The sequence below is a fragment of the Hemicordylus capensis genome, chromosome 4, assembly GCF_027244095.1.
Source record: "Hemicordylus capensis ecotype Gifberg chromosome 4, rHemCap1.1.pri, whole genome shotgun sequence".
Classification (NCBI taxonomy): Eukaryota; Metazoa; Chordata; class Lepidosauria; order Squamata; family Cordylidae; genus Hemicordylus; species Hemicordylus capensis.
The window spans coordinates 8,814,622-8,828,023 of NC_069660.1; the positions used below are offsets into that span (position 1 = coordinate 8,814,622).

Sequence of the window (13,402 nt, forward strand, 5' to 3'; positions counted from 1 at the left end):
CCCGTGTAGTTCTGGGCTGCTTCGTCACCGTTCTCATGATCATTGCAACTCCACGAGGTGAGATCTTACATGGAGCCCCAGACCAAGGGAGATTGACAGTTGTTTTGTGTTTCTTCCATTTGCGAGTTATCGTGCCAACTGTAGTCACCTTCTCACCAAGCTGCTTGGCAATAGTCTTGTAGCCCAGTCCAGCCTTGTGCAGGTCTACAACCTTGTCCCTGACATCCTTCGACAGCTCTTTGGTCTTGGGCATGGTGGTGAGTTTGGAAGCTGAGTGATTGCTTGCTTCTATGGACAGGTGTCTTTTATACAGGTACTGTAACAAGCTGTGATTAGGAGCACTCCCTTACAGAGGGTGTTCCTCATCTCAGCTCGTTACCTGCATATAGTGAAAAGACACCTGGGAGCCTGAAATCTTGCTGGTTGATAGGGGATCAAATACTTATTTCCCACTTATCACTACAATGGAAATCCGTCGCTGACTTTTGGGCACTGGGCTTTTGAGGGTTTGTTTGTTGTTGTTCTGTCTCTCACAGCTACAATAAACCTACCATTCCAATTATAGCCTGCACATTTCTGTGTCAGAGGGCAAACGGACAAAATCAGCAGGGGATCAAATACTTATTTCCCTCACTGTAGATATCGTCGCAGAATACAGGCTGTTCCCAGTAAAGCTGCTTTTTGTAATTGGCTGATGGTGATTTCTGTGGCCCCTCTGGTGTTGAGGTGCTCTTCAAGGTCTTTTGGAACTGCACCCAGGGCGCCAATGACCACTGGGATTATTTTGGTCTTTTTCTGCCACAGCCTTTCAATTTCCATTTGTAGATCTTTGTATTTGGTGATTTTTTCTATTTCTTTTTCTTCCTATTCTGCTATTCCCTGGTATTGCTATGTCGATTATTTTCACTTGTTTTTCTTTCTTCTCGACTACAGTTATATCTGGTGTATTGTGTGGCAGATGTTTGTCTGTTTGTAGTCGGAAGTCCCATAATATTTTGGCATCTTCATTTTCTACAACTTTTTCAATTTTATGGTCCTACCAATTTTTGGCTACAGGTAGCTTGTATTTTTTGCAGATGTTCCAGTGTATCATCCCTGCTATCTTGTCATGCCTTTGTTTGTAGTCAGTCTGTGCGATCTTCTTACAACAGCTGATCAGGTGGTCCACTGTTTCATCTGCTTCTTTACAAAGGCGGCACTTGTGTTTGTTGTGGTTTTTTCTACTTTTGCTCTTATTGCATTTGTTCTTAGTGCCTGTTCTTGCATAGCCAGTATTAAACCCTCTGTTTCTTTCTTCAAGTTGCCATTCTTAAGCCATTGCCAGGTCTTGGTGATGTCTGATTTTCCACTTATATTGTGTAAATATTGACCATGCAGGGGCTTATTTCTCCATTTTTCTGCTCGGTTGTTGACTTGTTCTTTCTTGTAGGCCTGCTTTGTTTCATTGGTGTTGAATAGTTTCGCGTTCTTGACCATTTGAAGTGCATCTTCTTCACTGTCCTTGATATATTCTGCAAGGCCTCTTTTCTCCTCCTCTGCTGTTTGATGGACTTGCAGCATTCCTCTTCCACCTGAGCTGCGAGGGAGGTATAGCCTATCTACATCACTGCAGGGGTGCAGAGCATGATTGATGGTCATGATTTTCCTGGTCTTACGATCTAGCGTCTCTAGCTCTGCCTGGGTCCAGTCTGTTATTCCTGCAGTGTATCTGATCACAGGTATAGCCCAGGTGTTTATGGCTTGTATGGTGTTCCCGCCATTGAGTTTGGACTTGAGGATTTTTCTAACTCTCCTGATGTATTCACGTCCAATTTTGCTTTTAACTTCAGCGTGTGCAATGTTATCAGCCTGGAGAATGCCCAAGTATTTGTAATGTTCTTTCTCTTCCAGGTTCTTGATCTTGCTTCCATTGGGCAGTTCTATTCCTTCTTTTTTCTTATTTTTCCTCTGTTTATTGTTTGTTGTTTATTTATTTATTTATTTATTTCTTGTTTACACAGTCAGGCAGGTGTTATAGACTGGTTTATTTTATCCAGACATCGAGTCCTTCCCAAGGACCTGGGATGGCTGGATTTTATTGTCTATTATTATTATTATTATTATTATTATTATTATTATTATTAATTCAATTTCTATACTGCCCTTCCAAAAATGGCTCAGGGCGGTTTACACAGAGAAATAATAAATAAGATGGCTCCCTGTCCCCAAAGGGCTCACATTCTTTAAAAAAACACAATTAATGGTTATTTCACAATTGATCCTCAAAGTTGGGTTTTAAGAGGCTGAAAAATGAATATCTACTGCTAAAAGAGTCTGTGCAGTTGGACTTCTGAAGCTGTGGTTCCCACAGCATTGCCCACAACCAGTATGGCGGTCAGCTCTTTCCCTGTCTGAACCTTGGGAGCACAGCCCTTCAGTTTCCTTCTCTGCCCTCTTCTTTCCTCCCCCCCACCCCCCCGCACTACAGCTATCTTCTCTCTATATAATTCTTTAAGCTGTACCCATGGCTAATCCTGTGTGTGGCTGCTCTTGCGAGAGTTTGTGAGCAAAAGCACCATGGTGATTGGGCAGTGGGGATTCCATATGCAGATAGGGAGGAGGAGCCTGTGATGGTTAAGGCCAGTTGGAATGGTCGGAAGATGTTCTTGATTGTGGAGGAGAGGGATCTATCTTTATAAAAAGATAGTGGGCAGGGTCTGTGAAGAGAGGGTTCATGAGGGAGGAAAGAGCCACTTCAGGAGAAGGAGGCTGCCGTAGTGTGAATTAGATGAAGAAACAAGATGAACAAGATTTTTTAACTCGGGAAGGGAGGGGAAGAAAGATAAGGGAAGAGTCAGTGGAGGAGAGAGAAAGAAGGAAGGGTGAGGGACGGTCCTGTGCCCGTCAGCGGCCTTAGGGGAACAAGTGCTTATGGCGGCAGCAGCGGGGAAGTGCCCGGTCAACTGCTGCTGCTCCTCCTGTAGGGAGGAGCAGGAGCAGGGCTTGGGTGACGGTGGGGAGTTTTCTGGAGATAGGGGGCTGCAGCTTGGCCAATAGATGCCACAACGGTGCAGCCACAACTAGGAGTGACCAAGAGGGGTGAGGGGGATGGAAGCAACCGGACGGAGGAGGAGGAGCAGCAGGAGTGCGGCTCAGGTGAGAGTGGCGAGATCTCTGGGGTAAGGGGGGCAATCAAGTACTAACGCACAGATGCTCTGCTCAGGTTAAGCTAGTACCTTCTTAACACAGCTACTTTGCCTTAGAAAAAGTGCTGTTCAACTCTGGTCGGTGGTTCTTCAGAATCATGTGCATTTCATCCTGACCTCCAGCCAAAACCGGCACTCTGCTCTGTGCAGCTGGGTGTAAGCAGGAGGCGAGGGAAGGAGACACGCTCTGTTTGGCTAGGCTGCGAAACCCACACACACTAAATGGCTGTTCTGTGTTTGTGAATGGCTACATCACTTGTGTACAACTTTTACACTATTTTGCTGATAACACCATCCTGAAGAAAATTAAATCAAGCAGAACTGTGAGGTTTATGGGAAATTTCTGGGAAGAGAATCTGTAGATCTTTGACTACAGTTTCAGACTGTTTTTAATTATCATTGTGGTGTGTGTGTGTGTGTGTGTGTGGTTTTTTAAAAAAAAGAAACATTAAAGTCCAGATTTAAAGTAGACACAAATTACCTGCTTCTTGTTGTGTCCTTATTCACTGCTGAATAATCAGGAGGTGGGATCATCACACTGTCACTATTACTGAATTCACTAATTCCATTTACTTGTGTTTTTTCAGGCAGTTGGTGGGTGGGTAGGTGGGGTAGCGTGACTTTATCTTAGTAGGAGGTTTTTCAAAAATTTTGTTCCTCATCAGGAAGTTCTACCTTGCAACTTAGGTAAGCTCTTCCCCATAGTGTCTAATCATATTTTCCTTTTAAAAACACCTGGAAATTCAGTTATCCAAAAACCTTCATTTTAAGATGAGATTTAAGATGCTTTACATTTTCACTTGTGCTCTAAAAAGAATGGAAATTGCAAGTTACGGTGCCCATCTTAACTTCTACGCCATATAAGCCGTAAAGACTTTGTACAGTTTGATATATGATGATGGTTTTAGAAATGAGGCTTCATGCACCCACACTTTGACTTAGTCTTTCAGTTGGACTTTGGATTAGGGAAGGATACATCCAGGCAGACACTTTACAGGTGCAGTTTCCATAATCACTTCCTAGAGATGCCCCTGATGAATTTCTGTCTGATGCATCTCTGATCAAGTCAAAATGTGGGTGCATGAAGCCTAATTTCTAAAGACATCATCATATACTAGACTCTACAAAATCCTTGCAGCTTATATGGTGTGGAAGTTAAGATGGGCACCTTAACTTGCAATTTTCATTCTTTTTAGAGCACAAATGAAAATGTAAAGGAGCTTAAATCTCATTTTAAACAGAAGGCTTGTGGATTACTTAATATCATCTAAATATGAGGTTGAATCGACCCCATACCCCAACTCCAAAGCAGAGTGCTTATCTGTGATCAGGGCCTTGGTGATTTGGATAATTAAAAATTAGCCTATCCATGTGGGAGCCATTCACAGAAAGGCAGCTTCCACACAGTTCAGGTAACAGTTAAAGGGCCTGGCAGACAGTTGCCAGAGTTGGTGCTGAATGCTTAACCATGGTTCAAGCTAACCAGGCTCTTCTCTCAGCCAGTATTCCTAAACAGCAATCATAGTTGTTGTGAGCTTGATTAACCATGATTAAAGTTGGTGCCAATGTATTCCTTAACTAAGATTAAGGTGAAAGATGAGAATTTAATTTAGGGAGGAATTACTTGGTTCCATATCCCAGTCAGGATAATTGTAAAAATTTTTTAACCATGGTTATAAGAGATTGGTGCCAGCCCCTTAAGCAGCTGTGATTGTCTCCTTAGATTTCTGGGAACCATATGTTTAACCCCACATCTTCCAGAAAGTTTAATGCTGAGCAATTGCTCTGAGATGGCACCATTCTGGTGATTGTTTTGTGTTGGCTGGGTATGAAGCTGTACGTGACAAAAAACAAACAAACCCCACAGCATGGAGCAAATGTGAAGCATTTGTCTTGACACGTAGAAATTGAGTGTTCTCATTGCAGGAACATGCTGGGTCCTGCTGAGCAGTGCTTGGGACCATCAGAGTCTGTCATTATGCATTTAGAAAGCGCTTGGAGAGCCCCCTGCTGTGGCTATAAACATGATGGAGAATGGTTAGTCAGACTGTTGTTGCAATAAATTTTCAGGAAATGTCCTCGGCTGCCTCAGAGCCTGAGGACAACAAAATCATTATCTTTCGTGGGCTGTTGCAGTTATAATTAAAGATGCAGTGCAAACTTGACACTTGAGAATGGCATTGAAAGTAATTGCAGGCATTTTGCTTGTCATTACGTTAAGGAGCCAATTTCTTGCAGCTCTTGTGTCACTTTTCTATCTTATTTGCAAGGTGCTTTCCCTCTTTCCTGCCACTCTTGTAGAAGACCAGTGTAAGCACACAGATTTCTCATCTTAAAAAACCCCAATGGAATGGATAAGATGTACGTAACTTAAGGTGTTCAGAAACTACTGACCGGAGTCCAAATTCTACTCTACATGAACATCCATCTCCTCCGCCCCCCCCCCTCTGCTGCCTCCAGTGCCTCGCTACTCACCAAGGCCCCCTTGGGGGATGGAGCAGGCTTTGGAAAAGGGAGGTTAAAGGTGATTGAGAAGGGCAGGGTGTGCATAGTTGGAACACACCCTGCACACGGCAGTTGCTTGATTCCAGAGTGGTGTGTGTGTGTGAGTGAGTGAGTGAGTGAGTGAGTGAGAGAGAGAGAGAGAGAGAGAGATGCTTTTGATTCAGCAGGTACTGCTGCCCAGTCAAAATGAGTGGCATAGAGGTAACACTGCCCCCCCCCCGCCCCAAACTCCCAGCTGCCTCTTGCCAGGCTGCCTGTCAAGGAGGAAGAGGGTGAGTGGTGCGGCACAGTACCTCTGCTCACCGGTTTCATGACTTGTCAGCAGTGGGTCTCAAACTGGTGACTTGAGATGGGTTAGGAGTGGATTTAGCTTGTGCACCACCACCTGGGGGAACTGCAGAGGAAACCATCCTTGTCACCTGCCTGCTCTGGCTTATGGCTGCAAGGTCCCCGACTCCCTTAAAAGCATCTGGGTCAGCCTTGCTCAATGAGCAACTAGGAGAGCTGCTCATTCATTACTCTCTCTCTCATCCTGAGATAAAGCTGCTAATTAACTGGGGCTTTTTCTCCTCATGAAGTTTAACAAACTGGTGTGCGCGAGTTAAGGGGTTGGTTGGTACCTTAGGGTAATTCAACCAGAAAAGAAATATTAATATTCTAAGGATCAGCATCTGATTTGATGTGTAGTGGATAGAAGGTTCGGCTTGAACCAAGGAGACCTGGATTCAAATTTCTGTGCAGTCATTCAGCTCACTGTGTGCAACATTGGTCACTGTCTCTGTTTTAACCTACTTTACAGAGCAGTTTATATAAACACTCTGAATATGCCACCTTAAGCTTCTTGGAGGAAAAGTGAGATATAAAACACATTTTTAGGCAATCCACTCTTGATTACCCATCTCCCACTATTGGTATAATTAACTATGCAATTAACTTTGCATGCGAAGTCACATCTGACGTCTCATGAGGCTATAACGGCATGTTATGACAGCTGTTGCAAACAGCAGCCCTGCATCTCTTGTTCCCCTCCCCAACAACATTTAATAATACAAAATGTGTGATGCGATATTGTTGCAAGCTTCCTGCCACTCCACTACATTGGCTGCCCCTTGTTTGCATGGGAAAAACATGTGACGTTGTTTTACCATGTTGTGCATTTTGTATTACTAAACGTTAATGGAGGAGAGGATGAGACACAAGGTCACACATCTAGTGTCATGTGGTGATCCATCCTAAATCTTAAAACCAGAGGACAAATGTAATCTGAAGACTCTGTTTTTATTATATAGTCGAAAGCTTTGCAGGAGTTAAGAGTTTCAGTCAGGGATTTATTTTGTCTCTAAAATTATTGTTATTTTCAAGGTTATTCAAAATGCAGCAAAAGAGGATTTATTTGTTAACTATTATCTTGGATAGCAGGCCTTGCCAGGCTGTGTAGTTTCTGTGTTTGGAGTAGACAGAGCTTAGCCTCTCCTCTGCTAAATGAAGAAACTGCATTGGCTTACTGAAAAAAATGGAATATTGACTCGGCAGCTTTTTGAAAATTAAAATTGGGCCTTCAGCATTTTAAAAAACCTTTTCCAAAATAACCTGTTTTAGGGGCAGTTGATTGGTGTTTTTTTAAAAAGTATACTTGCAAGTGTATTAAAGAGCAGAACCACCCATTGGGGGAAAATGCAAACAAAGAATGGCAGACATCCCCATTAATGGTGTGTGTGTGTGTGTGTGCGGGGGGGGGGAATGCATGCATGTACCATTTTTGGCTCCTCTGAAGTGTTGAGGCTTGTATGTGAGGGGCAGGGGTGAGATTTTCACTGACCCCCCCCCCAGCACTCACTCAATGCAAGTCAGCTGCAAGGCTGCTAGCAGTGCATGTATAGTATAGTCTTTCTCCCGCTGCACACATGTACTGTTAGCGAGGATATTAGCCAGTATCTTTATTAGGGCCAACCAAGTGTGAGTTTTTTAGTTTTACAGAACCTTTCCTCAAGTAGTATTTTAGATGAAGCAAAAAAGTGTGTGTGTGTGTGTGTGTGTGTGTGTGTGTGTGTGTGTGTGTGTGTGTGAGAGAGAGAGAGAGAGAGATGGTATTTCTCTTTGCAGTTTAACTCTTAAGATAGCATTGAAAGAAGCTTCTGCAAGCTATCTAGGTTAAGTCTTGAGTCTTGTGCAGAAGATCTTGGATTACTCAAACTACAACTGTTGTTTATGGATTTATAGTCTACCTTTCTGCAATGTATTCAAGGTGGTATGCAAGAATGAAATAAACTGTCAGATAGATTAATACAACTTAAAATCATTGCAATATTAAACAAAACAGCAGCATAAAACCCTGTAAAAGCCTAGCAGCAAAAATTTTAATCTTTTTTTAAAACAATGGAGTCTCTGATTTTTGAAAGTACAATAATTGGCTGCTATTTGAGTCTTGCACCAGGTGAAGCTCTTGGGTCTTTTGTAAAGCAGAGTGCAGTAATTCTTATAGTAGGAAAGCTGGAGATTAACTTTAGAAAACATACATCCTGCAGATTGATAGGCAAATTGCAGTGTTACTTTGTAGTTGAAAGGCTGCATGTACTTCCCCCTTAGACAAAGTCTAATTTCTGTAGGTGGTCGAAAGGTCACATGTCCTTCCCCCACTTTTCAAATCTGATATGCTAAAGAGTTTCTTTTTCAGTCATAGGTTCATAGGCATCCTTCAAAGGTTTTTTTTCTCTTGCAACAGATTTACAGCTTGCTCTAGTGACCATAACCAGGGCATGATTCTGTCCCAAGTCAAAACCCCTTCTAACATAGCTATCTTTGTTTTTCTTTCCCTCCTTCCTAGCATTAGAGCATGTTCCAAACTCTGTCCGGTTGTGGAAGGCAGCTGTGGAGTTGGAAGAGCCAGAAGATGCCAGGATCATGCTTAGCCGAGCGGTGGAATGCTGCCCTACCAGTGTGGAAGTAAGTTGGCAATTTTCTCTCTCAAACCCTCCCCCCCCCAATTTACTACTTCAGTATGTGCATGGGTGTCCCTATAGGAAGGGTTATGTGTATGCCACATCCTAGAAATTTCTAGGATGCGGCAAATAACCCAAACTGGTAATGGATAATCAATGGTGCAGAAGTCCATACATACACATATCTGGAGAGGGGTGTGCAGAAAGCAGCAGCTTTCTTGGGGCCAGTTCAGACAGCCAACAGCAAGTAAGTAGGAGGGAACCGCCAGTTCCTGGCATGTGCACACTCCCAGAGTGCGCCGCTCATTTCCATGTCATCTGAACCCAGAAATATCAGCCTGACCATGTTTGATCCCCTCCACCCCTCGGCATTTGTAACCTAGATTTGAAGTTGGATGGAGAATGCTGAGTGGCAGAGGGACACTGTCTGCCCAACATTTCCAGCTTCGGATGGCACGGAAATGAACCGAATCACCATGTTGGCACTGAGGTTAAGCATGAATAACCCTCCCTAACCAAGGTTTGAAGCTGATTAGCAAACTCTAGTTATGGGAGATAATGCAGCCATCATGAAATGAATATCCTCAAGTATGTTCTGATACTTGAGTTTGTGATTGACTCCCTCCCCCCCCCCCCAATCCTGGTGTTTGAAACTGGGCCTCAAGGCAGCTTACAATAAGAATAAAGTATTTATTTATATTTTAAAGTGAAAACTTTATCCTGACCCTTCTCCAGAAGGTTGCTCGCAGCAACACTCAAGGGGCTTTGCTAGAGGTGAAGTTGAGTTGATTAGCTAGTGTACAGGCAAACCTTGTTACACACAGCGCTTCCATTCCTTGTCTACTTTTGCGAGTAACGAAACCACGAGTAATGAAGCATTATGCCTATGGGAAAAGTAGGGGTGGGTTTAGGTTCCAGAATATTTTGTGTGTGTGTGTGTGTGTGTGAGAGAGAGAGAGAAAATGCTAAAAATGGGAGGGGGGTAATGTAAACTGTTTGTACTGTGCTTACATGTGCTCAGGAATGCCCCCAAATCCATGAAGTGGCCCCCAAAACTGTGGGGGGAAAGGTTTTTCTTTCTCTTGAAAAAATGAGCCACAAAATGGCTCCTCCTCACAAAATGGCCGGAAGTGACCTCTGTGGTCACTTCCAGCCCTCTAGGAACCATGGATACGTGGGTTTTAACCTTTTAGTTTCCATGAATAATGGAAACAGATGCAAATTATACACTCACAGATATGTAGAACTGCAAATAGCAGTTCTGTGAATAACAAGATTCTACTTGATTATTCTTCTTGGTCTTGGTAGAGCTTTTGCTTTGGTATTTTAGCACTTTATAGTTGGGTGTTATGTTTTTGGTGTTCAGTGTTGTCATTTGAATTTGTTTTTCAAAAGAAAAAAGGTAACTTGGGAAATCTGACAGAGGATACACTTATGTGGTGGTAAGCTAAGCTTCCTTAACGGCAGGCCTTTTTGCTCTTGCAATGCAGCTGTGGCTTGCCCTGGCGAGGCTGGAAACCTATGAAAATGCCCGTAAAGTCTTAAACAAGGCCCGTGAGAACATTCCAACGGACAGGCACATCTGGATCACAGCTGCCAAGCTGGAGGAGGCCAATGGGAACACTCAGATGGTGGAGAAGATCATTGACCGAGCCATCACCTCATTAAGGGCTAATGGGGTAGAAATAAACCGGGAGCAATGGATCCAGGTGCCTGTTTGGATATTCTCTTTGGAAACCCTATATAATAGTGACCTTGTTTTAAACTATAACTTGCTCCCAACGTGGATATTATGATGTAGTCCAGAATAGTTTTATTGGATGCACAAAATAGGTTTTTATGGGAAGTATCTAATGGATCTCTGTGTTTCATAATCCCCTTTTGGAAGCTGAAGATGTAGTAAACAACTTCTTTACTGGAACCTACCAGAGATGAACAAGGCAGGAAAGTCCACAGACGTACAATAAGGAATAGTAGAGGGATGCTAGGAATTGGGTGGCAGTTGAAAGAGAGGTACACTTTATTTTAGAATTACTTCTCATGGTCTTAGATCAGACAACCTGTAATTAATATATGGAATTCATTGTCACAAGAAGTGCTTAGATTGAGTTAAAGGGCTTGGCTAAATTCATGGAAGACAAATCTATTGAAGTTGGCTAGTAATTATATGCCTCTGAATGGTAGTCATGCATGGCTTATGGGTTTCTGATTGGCACACTTGGAAAGAAGATGCTAGACTAGATGGACAAAAGGTCTGGGTGTCCTCCAGGAGCGTTCTTATGTTCTTGATGTCTCTTCCTAAAATAGCACAAGTTAAATAAAATAAAGATCTATAAAATTATTTATCTGTATCAACAATGCATTATTGGACATAAGACTCTGAAACCCATGCATTTTCCTAGCTCTATCTCCCATTTCCTCCATTAGTTTTCTTCAATCTTCTATTTCTCCTACTTCTAATTTGTCTGTCTTTCTTCCATCCATGGGCAGTGGTGGGTTGAGTGAATGGACTAGAATAGTACCATCTTGCCCATTGTTCTGACAGCTTTCCAAAGTGAACTTCCCAAGTCCAGAGGTCTTCCCTTATCTTGCCACTCTGAAAGTGACATACAGTCTTCTAAATTCTTTTTAGATAATTGGCAAGCTTTTCTTGACAAATGGGAAGTTAAAACTAATCAAAATATTGATCACATTTTTAACTTGCTTTAATGTGTCACATATATTTCTTAAAATACTAAAAGCAAATTTCTGGCAATGCCCGGGATTGAACCTGATCTCCCATTATGTTGAGGCCTTTTGCAGTGCTGAAAAGTGCCAGATTCTGTGCTCCATTTGTGAACGAGGATGGCAATTCCACTGGTTCTTGCTTAACTGTCCAGCCCTGAAGGATTCCTGTGATTGTGTTGCCTCTAGGATGCTGAGGAGTGTGATAAAGCTGGCAGTGTGGCCACATGCCAGGCAGTCATGAGAGCGGTGATTGGGATCGGAATTGAAGAGGAGGACCGGAAGCACACCTGGATGGAGGATGCAGATAGTGTGAGTTTAGCTATTGTGCTTGAAGCCTGCAGATGACTCAAGGACCAGCTGCCTATTGTGTGGTTTTGATGAGTGAATATGGCCAACATAGAAGCGGGTGCTGTGCTCTGAGATTGGTGACTGATGTGACTTGGGTGTCCTTGGCCTTGCTGCTGGGCATCTGAGCTACCATAGGATTGTGGTACTATCAGTAAGGGCTGATTCCATTAGACTTCTGATACATTCATAAGTTGTGGGTTCAGGCTTTTGGAATTTTGAAAGCTTAATATGGTGCAAGTATGTTGGCTGACAAGTGTTCTCCAGTTCATAACCATGATCTAGGGATTGAGTCCGAACTGGACCGGGCATGTTCGGTTTTGTGTACCCTACAACATCCCCCAGTTTGGTTTGGGGTTTTGCTTAAATATATATTTTTAAAGAAACTTTTTTTTAAGTAATAAAACTTGCCGCTGCTGCTCCTAGGGCTTGTTTACAGCCACAGGGGTCTCCAGAGTTTTCCCTTTTGGCTTCCATTTAGTCGCAAATTGCTTGGTCCAGGCAATTTCTGGCCTTTTCCAGGTCTCTCCTCTGTGGCAGTGGCCATTTTGGAGGCTGCCACACATGACCAATGGGCCTCTGTGTGTTCATGAACCAAAATGGCCATTGCCATGGAGGAGAAGTCCAGAACTGGCCGGAAACTGCCTGAACTGGACAATTTGTGACTAAATAGAGGCTGGTGGCGGATGAGGAACCTCCAGAGACCCCTGCAGCTGTGGATAAGCCCCAGGAGCGGCAGCAGTGAGTTATATTACTTTTAAAAAAATCCCCTTAAACGAATCCCTGAGCCTGAACTGGGGGTTGTTTGGTCCGAGATCGGGCCGAACGGACTGGTTTGGTTCGAGGATGGTTTGATATCAAACCACCGAACCGGCCATGCTCGATGTAGAACGAGTTCAAATTTGAACCTGTTTACACATTCCTAATTTTGGGGAGCAGCAGCAACAGGTGCACCTACTCTCAAGAATTTAAAAACTCCTCCAGATTCCACAGGCAGCTTGTGATGTTTTGCAGGGGGCACTGCAAAGCTCTAGAAAGAGAGCCTTGCTATGTTCACAAATGTTTCATGTGTTCTCTTGATTACAGCCCTTGTGTCCAACTTTAGGGCACAGACACAAGTTACTAACTATCAGTTTGGATTAGTTAACCTGGGTAACAATCACACTCTGAATTATTAATGTGGATTCAAATCTTGACCCAGCACACCAATGTGCCCTGACCAGTTGGGGGAAGATCCGCCTTTCTCTGTGGATGTAGGAGAGCATCCAGGATTTATTTATTGCTCTTTCTCCAAGGAGCCCAGAGCATGGTTATGTTTATCCTCATAACAACCCTGTGAGGTAGGCAAGCTGAAAGATAAGTGACTGGCCCAGAGTTACTCACTGAGTGTTCATGCCTGAATAGGGATTTGAACTTGGTCTCCCCAGTCCTAGTCCAGCACTCCATGCTGGCTTATCTGCTCCAGATAGGCAGGGTTTATGTTAATTAGAAGCCCTTTTGTAGCTGGAGGAGAGAGCCTCTTTTCAGTTTTCTTCCGTAGCCAGTGCAGCCAAGAGGCCAGCCGAATTAGTAAAGGGCGTGACTAGGGTGCACTGAGAGGCATGCAATAGACTGACAAAAACAGATGTGAAAAGGGGGCATAAAGAAACTAAAGGTAGTAGGAATCACCAAGTGGTGTAGGCAACCAGATTGATGGCCCAT

The 13,402-nt window shown here is 43.4% G+C and overlaps 1 protein-coding gene across 2 annotated transcripts in view; it reads left to right on the forward strand.

Annotated features, from left to right (window-relative positions):
• Positions 1-13,402, forward strand: part of PRPF6 (pre-mRNA processing factor 6) — a 48,824-nt gene that overhangs the window by 10,870 nt on the left and 24,552 nt on the right. For both annotated transcript variants that reach the window (XR_008306231.1, XM_053246335.1), the window contains exons 10-12: positions 8,515-8,633; positions 10,120-10,338; positions 11,543-11,665. Coding sequence is in view for 1 of the 2 variants with exons in the window: in XM_053246335.1 (XP_053102310.1) it covers positions 8,515-8,633; positions 10,120-10,338; positions 11,543-11,665 (461 nt within the window). In the remaining variant the exon portion in view is untranslated. The remainder of the gene's footprint in view (positions 1-8,514; positions 8,634-10,119; positions 10,339-11,542; positions 11,666-13,402) is intronic.